This window comes from Grammomys surdaster, unplaced genomic scaffold, assembly GCF_004785775.1.
Source record: "Grammomys surdaster isolate TR1022 unplaced genomic scaffold, NIH_TR_1.0 213, whole genome shotgun sequence".
In the NCBI taxonomy this organism is placed as follows: Eukaryota; Metazoa; Chordata; class Mammalia; order Rodentia; family Muridae; genus Grammomys; species Grammomys surdaster.
This window is the reverse complement of record NW_021604658.1, coordinates 2819133-2840192: the sequence shown is the minus strand read 5'-3', so window position 1 is coordinate 2840192 and position 21060 is coordinate 2819133. Positions and strand designations below refer to the sequence as shown.

The following is a 21060-nucleotide window of genomic DNA, read 5'->3' as shown; positions in this document are numbered from 1 at the left end:
TTTTTTTTTTTTTCGGTTTGGTTTTTCGAGACAGGGTTTCTCTGTGTAGCCCTGGCTTCCTGGAACTCACTCTGTAGACCAGGCTAGCCTCAAACTCTCGAACTCAGAAATCCGACTGCCTCTGCCTTGCAAGTGCTGGGATTAAAGGCGTGCGCCACCACCACCCAGTCAGGTAAACTTTTCTAATGTGCCATTTCAGTTCCCTTAGCTTTGTTTCTTTGTGTTTGTTTATTTAAGACTTCCTTTCCTTGTGTAAATCTGATCAGTTGCAACTATCTACATAGATTTGTCTGTTCTTAGGGCAGGCCTCTGACTCTGCTTCCCAGATGCTGGGATAACAGGCATGTACCCATTCTCAAACCCTTGGAGTTTTTTTGTCTGTTTTATTTTGGGGGTTGTTTGTTTCTTCATCTGTTTGTTTTTTAAGACAGGGTCTCACTATTATATCCCTGGGCATCCTGAAACTCACTCTGTAGACCAGACTTGCCTCAAACTCACAGAGATCTGCCTACTTCTGCCTTCAAAATACTGGTACTGAAGGCATGTGCCACCACCACCTGTCTAAACCTTTGGTTTTGTTTTGTTTTATTTTATTTGTGTGTGTGTACATGTGTGTCTGTCTGTGTGTATGTGCACTCAGGCACATGTGCATTGACTATCACCTTAAAATTTAATGATACAGTTAATGTTAATACTAATTATTTTCAGTAATATGCAAAGGCTTCAATTCTACTAGCTTTGTTCTGTCCCACTTACTTGTATATTACTGTTATAGAAATCAGAATACTTATAGACTAAATTAACTTACACTGCCTATCAAGTTTACTTAGGTACTTATCTGTGCCAGTGCTTTTAAATTCTTTTCATTTTGCTTTGCTTTTTGGGAGGTTGAAGGTTTGTTTGTTTGTTTGTTTGTTTGTTTGAGACAGGTCTCTCATGTAGCCCTGGCAGTCCTGGAATTTTCCTCATAGATCAAGCTGGCCTCAAATTCTGAGAGATCTACCTGCCTCTGCCTCCTGACTGCTTTTTAATTCTTAATGTGGACTTGAGTTTCTCTATAAAGTCTCTTGATCCAGGGTCTTACATATGCTGTACACTCCCAGGGAAACACTTCCCAAGTCCTACAATGGACTCTTTTTCTTTTTTTTTTTTCTTTTTTTCTTTTTGGTTTTTCGAGACAGGGTTTCTCTGTGTAGCCCTGGCTGTCCTGGAACTCACTCTGTAGACCAGGCTGGCCTCGAACTCTCGAACTCAGAAATCCGCCTGCCTCTGCCTCCCAAGTGCTGGGATTAAAGGCGTGCGCCACCACCGCCCAGCTCCAATGGAGTCTTAAGAGTCAGTCTTGTGGCAGTAGTTCAGAGCTGTTACCCTGGAGCCCTGTTGCAGTGGTGGATGTAGGGAACATAGACTTAGGGAAGAGGAACATCCTCTGACCTTTCATTATGTCATTTACTTGGACCATGATCCCATGCTGTAGTCTTCCAAGTGTTTCAGTGTTCTTCACAGATCTTATGAGATGACATAGGAAGTCTGGAGGAAGCTCGACTTTAGGTAGTTTTCCCTCCCTCATGCTGGGTGAAGTTCTTTTAAAGTCTTTACTAGTGGACCGCCTGTAGTTTGGGGGGATGCTTCGAGCCTATTTAAAAAATGGTTTCTTTCCCCTTTCCTTGCCAGGAACAGGAAGGTTTTTCTTGGCTATTTTCAGATCTGTGGGGTTCCTGGAAGTAATAGCTTCAAAAATATGAGAGCCTTCCCAGACTATAGCCCCCAGAGTTTCTTGCTTTCAGTCTACATTTGTCTCCAACAGTTTCTCAAAATCTTTTGGTTGTTCCTGTCAGCTTATGGTTTTAGTTTAGTGCCCTACTAAACACAGCTCAATGGCAGTTCTCTGTATGTGTCTTTTGTTTAGTTTCAGGGTGGCAATTAGCTCTGTGACCTTAGTTCTCAGTTGGTATTCAGTAAAAATTATCATTTTTTAATTTGTTTAGCTTTTTCTCATTATAAGGCAGGCAGTCATGACTTCTAAGTTCTTTGTATATTGGAGCTGAATTTGTAAATCCTAACTTTATCTTAGGGAAAAATACATTTTTTTCAGTTGAGTTTCATAATGTTCATATAGTTTACTTGAAAGATCAGACAAGTACACTTTCTCAGGCACACAGCACAGTGATTAAATTTATCAAATGTACTGTTCAAAAGAGACTAGCACTGACTATGTAACAGACAAGAATGTATGTATTAAAATTTCCTTCAAAGCAATATTAGGGACCAGACTGAAATATAAAAGGGGGAATTGTATTGGTTTCCTCTTGTTTCATAGCAAACAACCACTAGCTTCGTACTTTAAAACAATGTACATATTATCTCTGAGTAAGGTCTGGGCATGGCATAGCTATTTTCTTCTTAGTGTATCAAACGTACATGAATCTCAGGTAAACTGGAGCAGTAGTCTCAAGAAGTTTGATTGGGGGAAGAGTATCACAAGGCTTAATCTTTCAATGTAGAAATGATGTGGAATAAGGTTCGTTGCTATGGTAATGAGAGCAATTTTGAGGTGTTAGACAAAAACCAACAGAACAATAGCTCTCCATAAATGTTTTCAATACATAATGGGCAGATACTCACTAGTCTGTGTCCCAGGTCTCTCTTTGTCTTGCTTTGTCTGACAGTCTTGATTTGTGACTCAGGTTGTTTAGCCTCAGCAGGCAGTTCATGCAGCCTGGTTTCTTGATCACCCTTCTGTAGCCACCACAGTGCTGAGATTTCAGGCTCACACTACCACGCCAGGCCCTGTCTTCCTTACAGCAGTTGAAATGAGAGATGTTTTACAACTACAAACTAAAATTTTCTGCAGTTTGTATCATCGATCAGTATATCTTAATTCCATATACTAATATTTATTCTATTCTAAGAAATAACTTTTAATATTTTAATTGGATTTCTTTGAAATATCCAACTATTTGCACTGAGAACTGTTTGTTTATACTACTTTCTGAAAACTCTAATTTTATATCTTTCTTTTTCATTTTTTGAGGAAATAATTTTTGGTTATGTGCTTTGGAGTTTGCCCGGTTAAAGATTCAAACATGTATTACTGAGCATGGTAGTGCATGCCTTCAATCCCAGCATTTGGTAGGCAGAGGCAGGTGAAGTCTCTCTGAGATGGAGGCCAGTGTGGTCTATATACCAAGCTATAGGACAACCGGGAATACATAGAGAAGCCCTGCATTAAAAAAAAAAAAAAAAAATCCAAACATGAGCCAGTTGCTTTCTCTTTAAGATGTCTGTGTTGTTGCACCTGGCACATAGTAAGGAAACATCAGAGGATTTCCACTTGTGGATGTGGAGACATCTGAGTCAGTGCTTCTGTTATCATGACCAATACCTAAGAGAAACTATTAGAAGGAGGTAAGATTTATTTATGTTCATGGTTTCAGAGGGTTCAGTCCATAGTTGGCCTTCTGCATTGTTTTGGGATCTCTGGGCATATAGAAACAGACAAAGTCATAGCAGAGGGAAGCTGTTTACCTCGTGACAGCCAGGAAGCAAAGACGAAATGTTAGGATTGTCATGGCTGGCTGCCCCCTTCTTGGTATCCATCTAGACACCTAGTCTATTAGATGGTATGGCCCATGTTTAGGGTGGGTCTTCGTACCTTAGTTATGACTCTGTAAGTACTCTCACAGATGTGCCAAAAGGTGTGCTTTACTAATCTAAGCATCTTGCAGGCATCTTGGGGGAGTAGTGAGGATAGCATCAGCAGAGTCACAGGAAGTGTTTTTAATTTAAAAAATTATTATGTGTGTTTTTGTGTGCACACAACATATGCATGATATGTATGTATGGGTACATATACCACAGCATACATGTAGAGTTCAAAGGATAACTTTTGTAGAATCTTATTTCTGTTTCCCCACTACATGAGTTCTAGAGATCATACTCGGGTTACCAGGCTTATGCCAAAGTGTCTTTACCTAGTCTGCCATCTCCCCAGCCCAGAGATTTAAAGATTTCTGTTTTGTTTTGTTTTGTTTTGTTTTGTTTTGTTTTGTTTTTTATGGGGTTTCTCTGTGTAGCCCTCACTGTCCTGGAATTCACTTGGTAGACCAGGCTATCCTTGAACTCAGAGATCTACCTACCTCATCCTCCCGAGGGCTGGGATTAAAGGTGTGTACCACCACCACCCTGTTCAGAGAAAGTATTTTATAGTTACAGTCTTGCTTAGCTTGTGTGAACAGAAGATGGGAATACTGGAAAGGAGATGCAGATTTTCAAAAAAGAAATGTAGAAGGAAATCTAAACCTTCAAAGCAGATATTTCAATGCTAATTTTTTTTTCTGTATTCTAAGATGGATTACTTGTGTAAGAGTTAAGGTAAGGGCATTATTTTAAATTCTTCTTCTCCACATTGCTTTTAGAGCTTGCCAAAGTTACTAGAAATTGCAAGTTTTGTGAAGAATGTCATTCTTCCTCCAAGATAAATTTGATTTGACTCTATTGTTTAACTTGGTAGTACCTCTGCCTTCAAACTCACTTTTTTATGGACTGAGTGGGTTGGAGACTTTAAACTCTTTTTATAGATGGAAAGATTCCATTGAATAATTTTGAAAAGAAATTTTATGGTGCCAAAAGAAGCTTGGATCTTTTTCATTTTGTTACAGACTTTGATGTTCCTTTACATTTTTATGACTAAGTTAGTTACGTGACCCATTTTCCTTGAATATCTTTTCACTCACCACTGAATGTTAAAGAATAAAATGCAGTTTGTCTGTTTAGTCTCTATTAAGAGTTTTATAACTATTATTTTGCTTTAAGTTTTTATGTTGAGAAATTTGCAATGCTACTTGTTTGATGTTTGCCATTTTTAAGCTAATCTAAAGGAGAAACTAAATCACTACATCCTAGTTTTATTTATTAATTTTATTTAGATGTTTGAAATTTCTGTAGCTAGAACACTACTTCTGTATTAAGTAGAAGAAATCTTTATGGTGTTGGTACCTTAAGGTTGTGATGTGGTGATTGTACAATTAGACGTTAGGCATATGTAGTTGATGAACTCATCTGCTATCTAATCATGGACTTTTGCACACTTGTTCTTTCTTCTGGTCATTAGAAAATAGATGGGGAACACATATCACATTTTGATAGATAATTTAAATAACTTGATGCCTTAGTTAGGGTTTCCATTGCTGTAAAGAGATACCATGACCAAAACATTTAATTGAGGCTAGCTTTCAGATTCTGAGGTTCAGTCTATTATTACCATGGCAGGAAGCATGGCAGCATCTAGGCAGGCATGGCACTGAAGGAGCTGAGATTCTACATCTTGTTCTGAAGGCAAACATTAGAAAACTGATTTCCAGGCATCTAGGAAGAAAGTCTCAAAGCCTACCTCTACAGTGAAACATTTCCTCCAACAAGGCTACACCTCCTAATAGTGCTACTCCCTGGACCAAGCGTATTCAGACCACCACACTTGGTTAAGGGGTGGCCTTGGGTCTTCTAAGACCTTGTTCCTGGCACTTCTCACCCAGGTTGTGTAACTTCACTAAAACTTTATGACATGAAGGGTCTCATCTCCCCACCTACTGAAGCTCTGGATGTATGCTGTCCCCAGCCCAAATCTGACCTGCTCTAGACCCAGACTTTCAACCAAGACTCTGAAGCAGGAATCGGGTCCTAAGTCCCTCACCTTGATCCTATGACCCTCATCTCCCAACCCCCAGTTTCCTTCCCTGAGGGTTGTCTGACCCGTCTGGGTCTATTGATATAGGTCTCCAGTTGTTTGCTTGATTTCTTTCCCTCTTCTCCTTTTCTCTTTCTCAAATTCTTTTTTCTTTCCCCTCATCTTTTAAATTTTCTTCTCTTGTTTCCTTCCCTTCCTTTTCCCTCCCTCTTTACTTTTCTTTGTTTTGTTACTGTTGTTGCTATTGGTTATATATTTTGATTATTAAACCATTAGTGGATATAACTTTTCTTCCAAATCTATGAGCTGTCTCTTCAGTCAGTAAAAAGTTTCTTTGTTTCCTTCCTTTCATTTTAATACATCATTGTTAGCATATGGAAACACCACAGATGTTTTTTCTTTCATTGTGTGTATGGGCTAGAACCCAAGACTTTGTACATGTTAGGCAGCCAGACTTTGCCTCTGCTTGCCTTTCATCCCCATACTACAAATTTCTACAGGTTGATTTTGTATCCTGCAGCTTTAAATTTTTTATTACTTGTTTGCGTTTGTTTTGGTGGTGGTATTAAAGTTTTCTATGTATAACTTTATGTTCTTTTTTTTTTTTTAAGATTTATTTATTTTATTTATGAGTACACTGTAGCTGTCTTCAGACACACCAGAAGAGGGCATCGAATCTCATTATGGATGGTTGTGAGCCACCATGTGGTTGCCGGGATTTGAACTCAGGACCTCTGGAAGAGCAGTCAGTGCTCTTAACTGCTGAGCCATCTCTCCAGCCCATAACTTTATGTTCTTAGCAAATAGTAACAACTTCAGTTCTTCCTTTGAAGAATATGTCTTTGGATGCCTTTTGTTTCTTTCTCCTGACAGGACTTCCAGTACAGTGCTGAATAAATGCAAGAATGGAAACCTCATGTTGTTCTAGACGGTATCAGAAGGCTTTCAGTTTCTGTCACCTAGCCATGGTTTTATTATAGATGTGCTTTACTGTGTTGTGATGAATTCCTTCCATGTCTATTTTGACAAGAACTTGTTTCTTGAAAGGGTGTTGAATTTTGTCAGGTTTTTTTTTTCCTTATCTAATAAGATGGTCATGTAGTTATATTGTTCTTCAGTCTGTTAAAAATGATGTGTCCTATCTATGAATGTGTGTATGTTGAGCCTTCCCTACTTCCCAAGGTATTTCTATGATTTTGGTGGCTAATCTTGAACTTGGATTTCAATATTTTGTCCAGGAGTTTTACTTTATATTTGTTAGTGATATTTATCTGTACTTTTCTTATAATGTATTTGGCTTTGGTATCAGAGTAATGCTGTTTTATTGAGAGTTTACAAGTATTCCCTAACTCTTTTATGAAGAATTAGCATTAGTTTACTTTTGAATATTTGATCAAGTTCAACAGTGAAGCTAGTGAATAGCCTGGGCTTTCCTTTGGATAGGACATATTTTTTACCTAGTCAGTCTTATTAGCTATAAATCTATCTGTTCAGATTTGTTAATGTCTTTATAATTCAGTGTTAGTGTATTAAATGTGTCTAGAAGGTTATCCATTTCTACTAGGCATTTAACTGTAGACAATAGTGTCTTATAATCCTTTGATGATGCCATCAATTTTACCTCTGGTTTTGAGTCTTCTCTCTTTATAAATTAATCAATCTAGAGTTTTATTTATTTTGTTTATCTTTCAACATCTCAGTTTTTGTCCTGTTGATTTTCTTTCATGGTTTCTAGCGTCTATTCATGTTTATGTTTTTGTAAGAAACATTCACTCTAATTTATTAAAATAGCTTTAGTTCACATATAATCTAACGGGGGTGATCCAAAATCATTTGTGTCCTGATCACTATTATTTTCTTCTGCTAACCTTGTACTTAATATATCAAATAAATATATATGCCCCTAAAAAGCAGTGTTTAGTTATTTATGGATTAAGCTGTCTTCCAAGCCCCCACATCTAACCTTTTATTTGTTTTTCTTTTTTTCTTTGTATAGATATTTATTGCTATAAGTTTGTTCTTAGAGTTTCTTTTCTGTCCCATAAGTCTTAGTTTGCTGTGTTTTTATTTTTGTTTGCCTCATTATTTTTTTTTTTATTGGATGTTTTATTTACATTTCATATGTTGTCCCCTTACCCCATCCCCCACCCACCCGGGAACTCCCTATCCCCTTACCCCTCCTCCTTCTTCTCTGTGGATGTAACCCCTACCTACCCCCCCACTCCCACTTCCCCACCCTCAAAATTCCCACCCCCTGGGGCGTCCAGCCTTCATGAGGTCAAGGATCTCATCTTCCACCTATGCCCAGCAGGGCCCTCCACTCTTACTATTCAGCTGAAGCCCTGGATCCCTCCCTAAGTGCTCCCAGGCTGGTGGTTTAGACCCTGGGAGCTGTGGTTGGTTGGTATTGTTGCTCTCCTCATGGGGCCACAAACCCTTTCAGCTCCAATGGCCTTCACTCTAACTCCTCCATTGGGAACCCCATGATCAGTTCAATGGCTAGTTGTGAGCATCTGCCTCTGAGTATGTCAGACTCTTGAAGACCTCTGAGGAGACATCCATATCAGGCTCTTATCAGCATGCACTTCCTGACTTCCACATCAGCATCTACCTTTGGTGACTGCACATGGGATGGATACTCAGGTGCCTCATTATTTTTAAATTTTCCTTTGAATTTCTTCATTGATCCATTGGTTGCTAAGCAGCAATCCTAAAATTCTTGTATTTGTGAGTTTTCCAAACTTTTTCTTGTTATTGATTCCCAGTTTCTTATCTCTGTGGCTGGGGAGATCCTTCTTGATTTAATTCCATTCTTTTGAAATTGGCTAATGCTTATTTTTTTTACCCTAATGTAATTTGTCCTAGGGACTATTCCATGGGAGTTTAAGAATTGTGTATATTCTGTTAATAGATGGACTATTGTTTATCTATTGTGGGTCTAATGTGTTGTTCAAGCCTAATGTTCATTAATTTTCTGTCAGGATGATCTGTACATTGTGGAAGGTTAAGTCCCCTGTTGACTTTATATTGCAAGCGCTCTTTCCTTCAAATCTTTAAATCTAATATATATGTTTATATATACATACATGTTTATTTTTTGAGACTTGTGTCCCATGTACACTAGCTTCTAACTTTTTGTAAATTACAATATAGCCAAGGATAACAGTGTACTTATAGCTCCCCTGCCTCTGCCATTCAGGTAGTAGGATAATAGGCACGTACCATCATGTCTAATTTATCCAGCGCTGGTAATTGTACCCAGAGCTTTGTACATGGTAAGAAGCACTCTACAAATGAGCTACATTCACAGATCCTTACTTTACATTTTTTATGTGTCTAATTTTGAATGGATCGATACACACATAAACACACACATACACACATATATGTTAATCTGTCTCTTATGGTATTTTTAAAATTATTTTTGAGTTTATATTACAATTACATCACTTTCCCCTTCCCTATCCTCTTTTTAAACTTTTCTACACTCCCCCTACTTTCTATCTTTCAAATTCATGGCATCTTTTTTCATTAATTGTTGATATGTACATGTATATTTCTGTATATAATCAGCTCAATCTGTATATCTTTAATTGTATCTGTGTTTTCAGAGCTGACCATTTGATATTGGATTATCAGTTAATGTGCACTTTCTTAAGAAAACTCTCAGTATTCTTTAATTGCCTATAGTTCTTTGTATAGGATTGAGGCCTCGTGATCTTACCCACTCTGCTTTGACATCCCTATTGTTGTCCTTGTTAGCTCATATTAAGCACTCATGTGGTGAGACTTTATGGGTATCATTTCTGACATTCCTAGGATACATAATCTCACAGCAAGCTCCCTAATTCCCATAATTCCACCCCTTCTCCTGCAGTCTTCCCTAAGCCTTAGGTATAGGAGTTGTTTTGTAGATAAAGAATATTCCATAAAGAATATTCATAGCTCTGCGTTTTGATTGGTTGTGGTTTTCTATAATGGTCTCTGTTGCAAAGAGACTTTTCCTTGATGAAGACTACACTTATCTGTGGCTATAAGGCCAAATGTTTAGAGTAAAGTTAGATGTATTCTCATTTAGTAACTTAGAATAAGTGTGTGTGTGTGTGTGTGTGTGTGTATCTCAGAATTTCATACAATATGTTTTAATCACATTTGTCCCCATCCCCACCCAACTACTCTTAGGTATCCCTCCTTTCCTACCCATCTAAATTTGTTTTAACCCATGATGTCGTTTTTCTGCTCATATATATTTGGATATTATGATCTTTCTTTAGGACATGCTCACCTTACCCAGAGTCAGTAACACTCAGAGAAAACTGACTCTCCCTCTATTAGCTTCCAAAAGTTTCTCAGCTAAGGGTGGGACTTTATGTCTACTTCCCCTCTCTGCTGGAATTTGGTCTGAATTGAGCTTGCATGTGGCTTGTGCATGCTGTCGAAATCACTGAGTTCAAATATGTAGTGGCCCTGTTGTGTATAGAGGATATTGTTCCTTTTATTCATTCACTGCATGTGGCACTTACCTTCTTTCTGCCTCCTCTTCTGCAATGATCCCTGAGCCTTGAAAGGAGGGAATCTTTCTGCATGCCTTCCTTATTTTCATATGTCCTTTTCGTGCAGCATATAGTTGGGGGGGACTTACTCTCCCCCTCCCCCCTCCTATCAACAGAGCTTTGAATGCATAGAAAACTGTCTGTCACTACCTCCTGACTGGTGGAATTAAAAACATGCACCATCATTCTGAGCCCTGGGTCATATTTTTTATGCACCCCCTTCTATGACTTTTTAGTTGAATTCGTTTGTATTTAATATAATTATTGGTGTGCATTTGCTTTGTATCATTGTGATAAAATACTTGAGAGATTGTTTTAAAGGAGGAAATATCCTGCTTTCAGAGGTTTTCGTCTGTGGTCACTTTGCCAGGTTGCTCTTAGGCCTATGGCAAGGCCTCATGACAGAAGCACTTGATAGAAAGCTGCTTACCTCATGGCCTCTAAGAAGCAAAGACAAGAAAGACAAGGGCTCAGGGGCCCAGTGTGCTCTTCAGGGTCATAATAGGAGTGACCTACTTGCTTCAGCTAGGCCTTACTGCCTTACATGCTGCCAACTGAGCCTTCAACACCCAAGCCTTTGGGTGACACGTGAGTTCTAGTAGGCTAGAACCTGCTACTGTCATTTTCTAATTTGTTTTGGTTATTTTGCAGAAACATCAGTCTCTTCTCTTGCTGATATCCTTTATGGCTCGTGATTTTCTTTATTTGTATGATGCTTTGCATGCTTCTTCGCCTGTTTTTTATCACATGATATTTTCAGTATTTTTTGTTACAATCTTCTAGATCGTAAAGTCAAGCTTTTCTTGACTGTCTCTTTAGGCTGCATAGTGTAGGTTTGCAGCAGATTCAGTCTAACATTATCTGACAGTAGTAACTTAGGAAACGTTGCAGTATTTGTTTCTCACTCATTTGCTTTTCTCTACCTATAGTTATTTCTCACAATGTACTGAACTGTCTTATTCTAATTAACGTTAGTTCTTATCTTTGTACAGGACTGTAGATAAGTAGTTGATTTTTTTTAAGCCTAGATTTAATCTCACAAAATCAAACATGCAGTTGATTTTTGTGTGAATAAATTTGTTCATCTAGATTTTATCCAACATTTACTAAGTCATCACTTCTTAAAATAATAAAATGGTCAAGTATATACTTTTTGTTTTTTGGTTTGGTTTTTCGAGACAGGGTTTCTCTGTGTAGCCCTGGCTGTCCTGGAACTCACTCTGTAGACCAGGCTGGCCTCGAACTCTTGAACTCAGAAATCCGCCTGTCTCTGCCTCCCAAATGCTGGGATTAAAGGCATGCGCCACCACCACCCGGCAAGTATATACATTTTAAATGTTTACTCCCTGCATAGATGAGTCAACAAAAATTCAGAATCCATTTTTCAAAGAGTTAATTTCCAGATTTCTGTTTAAGATATGTCAACTAAATATATTGCTCCAAGAAATATATGTTACTTCTTAAATATTATTTGTTTTTAAGTTCACATTATAAATATTATACTTTTATATTAAGTTCACATTATAAATATTATACATTTATATCTGTGAGAGACTATAAAATCAGTTGTTCTCAGAAGTACAGTTCTAACATCTTCAGACTCCTTGGTCTTTTAACGCATTAATAAGAAGAATACTTTTTTTAGACTATTTCAGGATCTTTTCTTTCTGTTTAGATTGCCAAAAACTGTAGAAAATCTTCACTTTAGGGTAGTATTTGCCCATATTCTTTCTCGAAGTGTACTACTGACTGTATGAACATTCATCAACATTTAATCCTGAAATGTTGAAGTAAAAAATCCTAAGTCAAATGTAGCCACATGGGGAGATGCTTACATAAAAATGACTGGAGTCTTTTTATATTTTACATTTGGATACTGAAAAATTAAGGCTGTGCTCATTTTATACTAACTAAACATTTAGAAACACTACTAACTTTTCATTTTTATTAGTATTTAAAAATACTCTTATTTCTAACATACCACTCATAGATATATATCAACTGAAAAAAAGAAAGTAAATATTTCTCATATATTAATACCTCGCGAAATGAGTATCAAAGAATCATCTTCTGATGGAATAATATGACTATATTTTACCTTTGGAACAAATGATATGAATAGGATTGTGTGAGATAGTCTATTTAGGCAGGACTATTAAATGCATTAGGACTTGAGTACTGGCTATTAAAGTGAGTGCATGCAATATTAGGAAGAGAAACACATGCCAAAAAACATTTCCAAAGGGCTAGGATTGTAACAATACCAGTAACGAGGGCAAAGAGGTCTTAATGCAATTTGCACTTTCTAAAGTTTCAAAAAGAGACTCTGCGTTAGTGCGTTATTAATGTACTGAACATCTGGTGCTGCATAAAAGCTATGGACGTTGAACAAATACAGGATTCTAACTTACTGCCTCCCTAGTGGCATACTGGTTTTAAGAAGCTTGAAAAAGTGAAATGACAATGTCCAGATAAGACACAGGCATTCCAAAGTATTCTTTTAATTTGTGAGATGTGACTTTTCAAAACCTTGCCTCTAATGCTAATGAATCCAAGCAATGTGAACACCAGTTGGTAAACTAAATTGTCTCTCTCATTGTGTCAGCTAGTCTCTGTATGTGACTGGTATTTACTTTTTATGATCTATAAAAATAACTCAGAAATACCTTGTGGGTTTTTTTTCTCTCTCTTTTGTGTAGTAAGCCTGAAAAACCGAGAGACAGGTCTGAGTACTTTCCTTTAAGCTGTTTGAGAGAGTGAACAACTGAATTGTGTGTCCAGTCGGCAAGAGGGAATCACTTGAGCCGTGTGCATATGATCTTTGAGTGTTGCCTGAGATGAGAACAGAAAAGCTGTTTTGCTTAGTGAAACTGAAAATGAGGAAGAGGTGGGGTGAGAAGATAGGAAAAGGGGAGGGAGTAAAAGAAGGAACGCAAAAGGCTAGTGGAGCTCACAACAAAACCCTTCAGCCTGAGTTTGTGTCCTTTAATGCATCATTCCTCCCTTCTCTATCTGTTGTCATCTTTCTAGTCACCTGAATATTCTTCTGTTGAAGATTTTGGGCTCTGCTTTTGTAGTTGTGGGGTTTTTGTTGTCGTCATCATTTGGTTGGTTTTTGGTTTTGCCTTTCTTTGGTATCCTTCCTGATCAGCCATTGATTTGAATTTGGTTGATTTATTAAGTTCATCTAAGTTGCTTATTGAGCATTTTCTTTATGTGAGGTGTTCTAGCGACTTAACAGTCATTGGTGAGCTAAACAGAAAGAAAGTTTATCACCTTCTTACATTTCCAGGAATGAGGGGGTGAAAGTAAAGTGTAAAGATACTGTGTGTTAGATAACACCCATGAACTGGGTGTGTGTGCTAGCAGACTTCTCATGTGGCAGCCCTGACCCCAGTGTGCTTGCATTTGAGCTAGTGCAGGCCTCTAAGGATGTACTTAAGTTCGCATGAAGACCTGAGAGGATGGGACCCTGGTCTCATAGCGTTGCTGTCTTTGTACTAAGAGGCATCAGAGCTCATTGCTCTCCTCTGTCTAGGCACAGGCAAAAGGCCATGTGAGGAAATGGAGAAAAGTCTGTCATCTGCCTAAGAGAAAGAAAGCCCTTCCTTTCTAAAAATCAAGCTGGTTAACATCTTGATTTTGTATTTCCCACCCTCCATGACTGAAAAATATATTTCTGTTGTTCAGTTACTTAGTCCATTATATTTGTTATAGCAGCTCAAGGAATATAATTATGTAGAAAAATAAATGAGAAAAGAATTCCAGGATATGGAAAGGTGGTTTCTAATTCTGATAGGATGATTTGGGAGTTTGAGAAGGTAACGTTGAATAAAGGTCTGAAGGAGGGAAGGAAGGAAACAGTTTTGTTTGCTGGAGAAATGTTCACGTGGAAAGGCTAGTGTGCCTGTGGCAGTGTGTGAGATGAGTAGAGAACTAGAGATCAGAGAAGAAGCCGTGGGAAAACCACGGTGTAATAAGGGTTTGGATTGATTCTAAGTACAGTAGGAACCCTTTGGAGGCTTTGACTTGGGTTTTGGTGTTCTATTTGAAGCAGTATCATGTGTCCCAGGCTGGCTTTGAACTTTTGTATAGATAAGGACAACCTTGAACTTCAAATCTTCCTGTGCCTCTACCTCTGAGTACTTAGATTGTAGCTGTGGCCCGCTATTTCTGGTTTATGCTTTGCTATAAACCAGATAGCACCCCCAGCTTTGAGTGTGCTACACAAGCTCCCTGCTACCAGAGCTCCGTGCCTAACCCTACCTTAGTTTTTAAAGGATATACTGGATGCTGTTTGGGGGAAAGGGTGACTTCAGAAAACATAAGTAGAAACAAGGCAAAAATTTAGCAAGATCTAGTGAAACAGTGACAGGTGATTGTTGACTTAGGGACATGGTAGGGGCAAAGCTAATGAGAAGCCTAGATATTGTTCTAAGATGGTTTTAGCAGGATTTGATGATGGCTTAAACGCACAGTGATTATAAGAAGGAAGGTTTTCTTTTCCTTTCTTTTCTAAGACTTATTTGTTTTTATGTATTAGGATATTTTGCCTCTGTGTGTGTTTGTGTGTGTGTGTGTGTTTGTGTGTACTACCAGCATGCCTAGTGTTCTAAGAGACAAGAGAAAGGAGTCAGGAATAGGAGTCACATGTGGTCCTGGGAATTGAACATGGGTCATCTAGAAGAGCAGCCAGTGCTCTTAACCTGAGTCATACCTCCAGCCCCAATTTTATCTCTTAAAATAGGTATATAGTGGCTAGCAAAATGACTCAGCAGATAAAGGTGCTTGCCACCAAGCCTGACAACCATCCTCCTGCCTCAACCACCCCAGCTGCATCATTGGGTTGTATTTCTCTTAATGCAAATATTTGTGTCATCTGTACACTTCTTCGTGAGTACCCTGTTGTTGTGTGTTCCTTACTTTTGGTATGTTGGTGTTTCATTTTTGTTGATTTTAATATAATTTCATAGTTTTCTTTTTAATTTCTTCTTTTGACAAATGCTCACTGTTTGGAAGTATATTAATTTTCACATTTTCCTAAATTCCTTAGTTTTCTGTTGGATTCCAGTTTCTTTCATTCATTTGTGATTGGAAAAAACATGTGATGTCATTTCAGTCTTGTTACATTGTATGTGCGTGTGCATGCACGTGTATGTGAATGTGTGTTACGGTCTGAGAACAACTTTAAGGAATTGGTTCTTTCTCTCTACCATGCAATGGAATCCAAGTCATCAGGCTGAAAGGCGAGTGCCTTTATCTGCTGAGCCACCTTGCTGGCTCTGGTTAAAGTAGTTAAGGTTTGTGTTGTGACCTAACACATAATGGATATGTACATGTCAGAAGAATTAGCATTCTGCCACTGTTCAGTAGGATGTTCTACGTGTATCTCTTAAGCTTTCCAGATTGTGGGGTTATTCAGGTTTTCTACTTTCCTACTGATCTTCTGTATGCATTGTCTTCTGTCTGGACATCTTATGATTTGTTGAAGCTTGGGTATTTCAGTCTCCTACTATTATCGTGTTGGTATATGTTGTCACTATTCACTTGAAATACTTGGGTCTTCTTTCGTAAACTTATATAAATGTGTACTTGTTGCATTTTCTTGGAAAATTGGCCTTTCATCCTTACAGAATGTCTTTCTTTTCTCTCTGTGACTGTTTTTAACTTGTCTGTCTAGTTTGGTGTGGATTGTGTGAATGCTTATTAGGAGTATCTTTTTCTAATTTTTCACTTTGATCCCGTTTTTTAACCTTAAGTCCAAAGAATGGATAAAACAGGATGCTAGTACTATTTTCTCATTTCCTGGCTCTCTACCACACCTTTTCCTTTTCTCTCTTCTTATTCCCTGCACCCCCAAAAAAACAAAAGATAGTATAATAACTTGTTTATTGTGTTTAGATAGTTAAAAAAATTCTTCAGTTTAAAGCAAATTTGAGGGTTTTTTGGTTTTTTTGGTTTTTTGTTTTTTGTTTTTCGAGACAAGGTTTCTCTGTGTAGCCCTGGCTGTCCTGGAACTCACTCTGTAGACCAGGCTGGCCTCGAACTCAGAAATCCGCCTGCCTCTGCCTCCCAAGTGCTGGGATTAAAGGCGTGCGTCACCACCACCCGGCTTGAGTTATTTTTTTAAAGATGATTTTGTGTAGTCTTTGTGTATGATGTTATGTAGTTTCTGTGTATGTGGTATGTATATGTGTGTGCGAGTGTGATGTGCTTTGTTGTCAAAAGTATGAAGTGCCATATGTGCATGTGATGTGTGCTGTTTTATTCTGTGTGTTATGTCGTGTGTGTGTGTGTGTGTTTGTGTGTACATGTGTGTAATGCAGTATGTGTGTGTTGTGTACGCTGCATGCATATACCACAGTAAGTGTCTGGAGAAGAGAATCTGTCCTCTTCTCCCATCTGGCTGCTGAGGCTTAAGTTCAGGCAGTCAGGCCTGCACAGGAAGTCCTTTACCCTCACAGCCAGCTCACCAGCTCAAGAGTAATTTCTGCAGAAGTTAAGTAGTGTGCTCCAGTTATAAAGTTTCTGCCAACAATAAAATTTTTAAAGCTTTAGTGCAAACTGTAGAGATGACATCTATGTTGCTGTGTGCTGTTTCTCCTTTTGCCCTCACACAGTGAGTTAGTCTTATTTATATAATTAGGGTACTCTGACAGTTTTGTTTAAAATCAAATGCAGTCAATTAACTATGATATGTCAGTGAACTCAGTGGCTTATTTTTCAGGCAAGTCTTTAATACCACTCTCCTGTGGTACAAGAGGTTGGATATTGGGTCTGGGAACATGGCAGGCAAACACTCTCGCCTGAGCCTTATCCCTAGCCCCTTTCTTACTTTTTATTTTGAGACAGGGCCTCACTAAGTTGCCCTATGTGACCTTGGATTCTTCCTATAACCCAGGCAGGCTTTGAACTCACCATCTTCTTGCCTCAGTCTCTTTAGTATCTAGAATTGCAGGCCTGCGCCACCAGACCCAAGTGAGTTATTTGTTTATAATGTGAAAAAATTTTTTCAGTGAAAAGTTTGGATTGACTGCTTCTTTGTTATTTCTCAAATTTTTCTTTTCAAATAGATCTCTTCTGAACTAACTGTGCATCGTGTATAAATGTCTTAGTTGAACAAAGGAATGAGTTTTGTCAAGATCTTGGAACACTTATGACCTGAAGTTTGGTAGTAGTTGTTATCTCTGAGTCAAGAAATCAATGATGAAATGTTATCTTTGTTTTCAAATTCAAAGAAAATAGTATATTACCATATTAAATTCCACTAAGTGTCAGCAGCCATAGAAACCTGTCAGACATTTCCTCTGGTTCCATTTACTTGAGAGACGGTATTTTTATCCAGTTCTACACTAGCTTCTCAGCAGATAAATTTAAGTAATTTAATGCTGTTCTGTACTTAATTGATTTTTTTAATTTAAATTTTTTTAAATCATTTTCCACCAATTAAAGACCCAGTTTTACCCCTCCATACACACTGTTTCTCTGAATTTGTCAAGAGGGTTTTCATACTTTCTAACTCAGAACACAGATTTTCATTTCAAAACAGTGAATATTCAAAAATCAAATTCTAGCAGCCTATTTATGAGACATTTCAAATAGGAAATACTTTTAGATAATGATAGCCCTATAATTTTAACATAACGAATTTAAGTTATTGATCAGCAGGAATCATTGAGTAAATAGCAGTGATAGGGAATTTGGTTTATATTCATTTAAATTTTATTTATAAAAATAGCAAATTATCTCATGAAAATCAATGAGGTTTTGTCTGCTAGAGAATTTTGGTTAGTTTCTTGATACTTAGTTACACTGGAATAACTAGTCTGCAGGTGCAGTAGAATTCATGGCATTCAGAAGTGGTTCAGACAATTCACCTTAAAGTATGGTCTCAGCAACTGGCTTTTGTCCTTTTCATTTCCTTAGCTCTTTATTCATTTTCTTGTTTGCATTTCAATATTTCATTTTCTACCGTCTTGAAACTAATGTCTAACCCATGTTCAGATTTTAAGAGTAATGTTTATACAAGTTATTGATGTATTTCCAAGTATTACTCTTGCTTTGTCACACACATTAAGTTGTAGATGCTCATATCATTCATATTTAAAGATTGCGTGTGTTTTATTGTATTCTTCTCTCGTCCATGTATTTAAAATTGTTTTAAGGTTGGGCTTTTTTTTTTTTTTTTTTGGTTTTTTCGAGACAGGGTTCCTCTGTGTAGCCCTGGCTGTCCTGGAACTCACTCTGTAGACCAGGCTAGCCTCGAACTCTCGAACTCAGAGATCCTCCTGCCTCTGCCTCCCAAGTGCTGGGATGAAAGGCGTGCGCCACCACCGCCCGGCCCAAGGTTGGGCTTTTCACTGACTTATTTATTTTTAATCTAACAATACATTATTAGAATATGTATTCACTATAATATAGGCTGAATTTGATTTTTTTTTGTATTCTAGCATTTATAATTTACAAATAAAAGTCTTCATTCAGCTACACTGCAGAATTAATTTTCTCCATATCTTTTTAGCTATTAGAGAAATTAAGAGAACGTTGGATTTTCACTGGCTTATGGCATAGTTTGGAGTCAGTGAAGACAGTCATTGCAGAACCACAAGGAGGAGAGAAAACTGATTTTGATGAGTTGCTGCAGGTGTACTATGATGCCATCAAGTTCAAAGGAGAAAAAGGTAATGTGAAGTAATTTCATGTCACGGTCAATGAAAGGGCTTCCTAAGTTACAAAATAAGGAGAAATTGGTGCTATGAAAAAGTCATTTGTATTGTTTTTTTAAGTGAATTGTACTTGGAAAAATTGTATTTTAAAATCTTAGGTAAAAAGAAAGTAGGTTAAAAAAAGGAACGTATTCTAATATTAAGCCACATGTAATCTTATATCACAAGCACTGTTATGTCAAGAAGGAAGGTAGGATACGTGTAAATGCCTTCTTCACTGACCAAGTAAGATCTGTAGCTTTTATACAGATAATGTAGTTTGTGCTTACAGTCTAACAAATAAGATATAAACTTGGGAGGTTTTGTTGTTGTTTGTTTTTAGCTTTGTTTTGTTTGTGTTGTTTGAGATGGTCTTACTATGTAGGCCAAGCTGACCTCCAACTCACAGAGATCCACCAGTCTCTGCCTCCCTACTTAAACTTAAGTTCTTAAAACCCAGGAGTAGTCTATTTGATGGTAATCTCTGGACTCAGAAGAAATGGAGGGATGAGGGTGCACATTAAGGCCAGTCTGGCTTCAAATGCTGTCTCAAACAACAGAGTAACCAGACTCAGTTGTCACATTTACAAGAGTTGGATGTGAAAGCTAATAGCAGTAATTGAGGAACAATGCAACAATGAGAGTACTGTAATATGATTGTCAATCAGTTTATTATGATCTTATGTATATGGACCTGACTATATGTGTGTGCACACATGTACACGTGTGCAAGGAGGTCAGAAGAGGGCTTTCAATCCTCTGGAACAGGAGTTGTAGGCAGCCGTGAGGTGCCATGTGAGTAAGAAACTGAGGCCGAGTCCTCTTCAAGAGCAGCAAGTTAAATACATTTAATGACAAGGTTATAACCAAGTATGGGAGCCTGTCATTTTAGTTCTTGGGGATCAGAGGAATAGGAGGATTGAGAGTTTAAGGTCATACTGGTTTAAATACTGAGATCCTGTCTCGAAACAAACAAAAACTCAGGGCACAGTGGGACATGCCTGTAATCTTAGTATTTCAGAAGCTGAGGCAGGAAGATTGTTGAAAAGAAGAGGCTGGATTTATTTTTGTTTTATTTATTTGTTTATTTTTATTTGGGGGTTTCTAGACAGGGTGTCTCTGTGTAACAGCCCTGGCTGTCCTGGAGCTTGCTTTGTAGTTTGTAGGCCTGGCTGGCCACAGACTCACAGAGTATCTGCCTGCCTCTGGTCCCCAAGTGCTGAGATAAAAGGTGTGTGCCACCATTTCTGGCTATAGAGAACTTTAAATGCACAGGTTGTTAATTGATTTGCTAACATTTCCATCTAGTTTTGTTCCTTCTTTATTAAAAGATGAGATTTAAAATCTGTGTCTTATAAAGCAATCCGTGGTTGCTTTAAATTACTAAAAGAAATATCAAGACAATAATAAGCAATTTTGGAGAATTTTAGTGTACTTTTCAAAATGTTCAATTTTTCTTGCTTAAGATGGAGCCCTTCTCATAGCAGTTTGTCGTGGCAAGGTGAGCGAGGGTCTGGATTTCTCAGATGATAATGCCCGTGCTGTCATAACCGTAGGGATTCCTTTCCCAAATGTGAAGGATCTCCAGGTAAGCCAACAATGCCTTGAGAAGTTCTATCTTCGTGCTTCGAGGAGAGTCAATTATATGCTTTTCTTGTATCCTCAGATATTTAAATCTCTGGAGAATCTGAATGAATGAAAATATTTTAGTAGGAAATGTTTACTTTTAGCATACTGTTTTGTACAACAGTGATAATTTTGAAAGTGTGGCCTCTCTCAGGTACATAAATATCAGCTGTGAATTTGATGAAACTACAGCACTTTTTTCCCCACCAGTCTCTATTAGGATTTTCTGAGTCGGAATCAGTGCTAGAGATGCCCACAGTTTGTGTTTCATCAGCTCTTAGCAGGACATTCACAGGATCCCCTAAGGATTCTGGGTCCTTTCTATAATAGCTCTCTGGTGCCTTGCCTTGTGGATCCCATGGTTCCAGCTGCTCCAAATTCCTTACAGCCGATTCCACTTGAGCTCAGTAGGATTGGACTTACTGTTGACAGAGAACTGGTCATACAGGGAACTGGGAATAGTGAACATCACCTAATAAATTCCCTGATC

General features: G+C 37.9%; 1 protein-coding gene across 1 annotated transcript in view; it reads left to right on the top strand.

Moving 5' to 3' along the window:
* Positions 1-21060, top strand: part of Brip1 (BRCA1 interacting protein C-terminal helicase 1) — a 128134-nt gene that overhangs the window by 65091 nt on the left and 41983 nt on the right. The window contains 2 exon segments of the mRNA XM_028772447.1: positions 18761-18920; positions 20411-20532. Coding sequence (XP_028628280.1) covers positions 18761-18920; positions 20411-20532 — 282 coding nt within the window.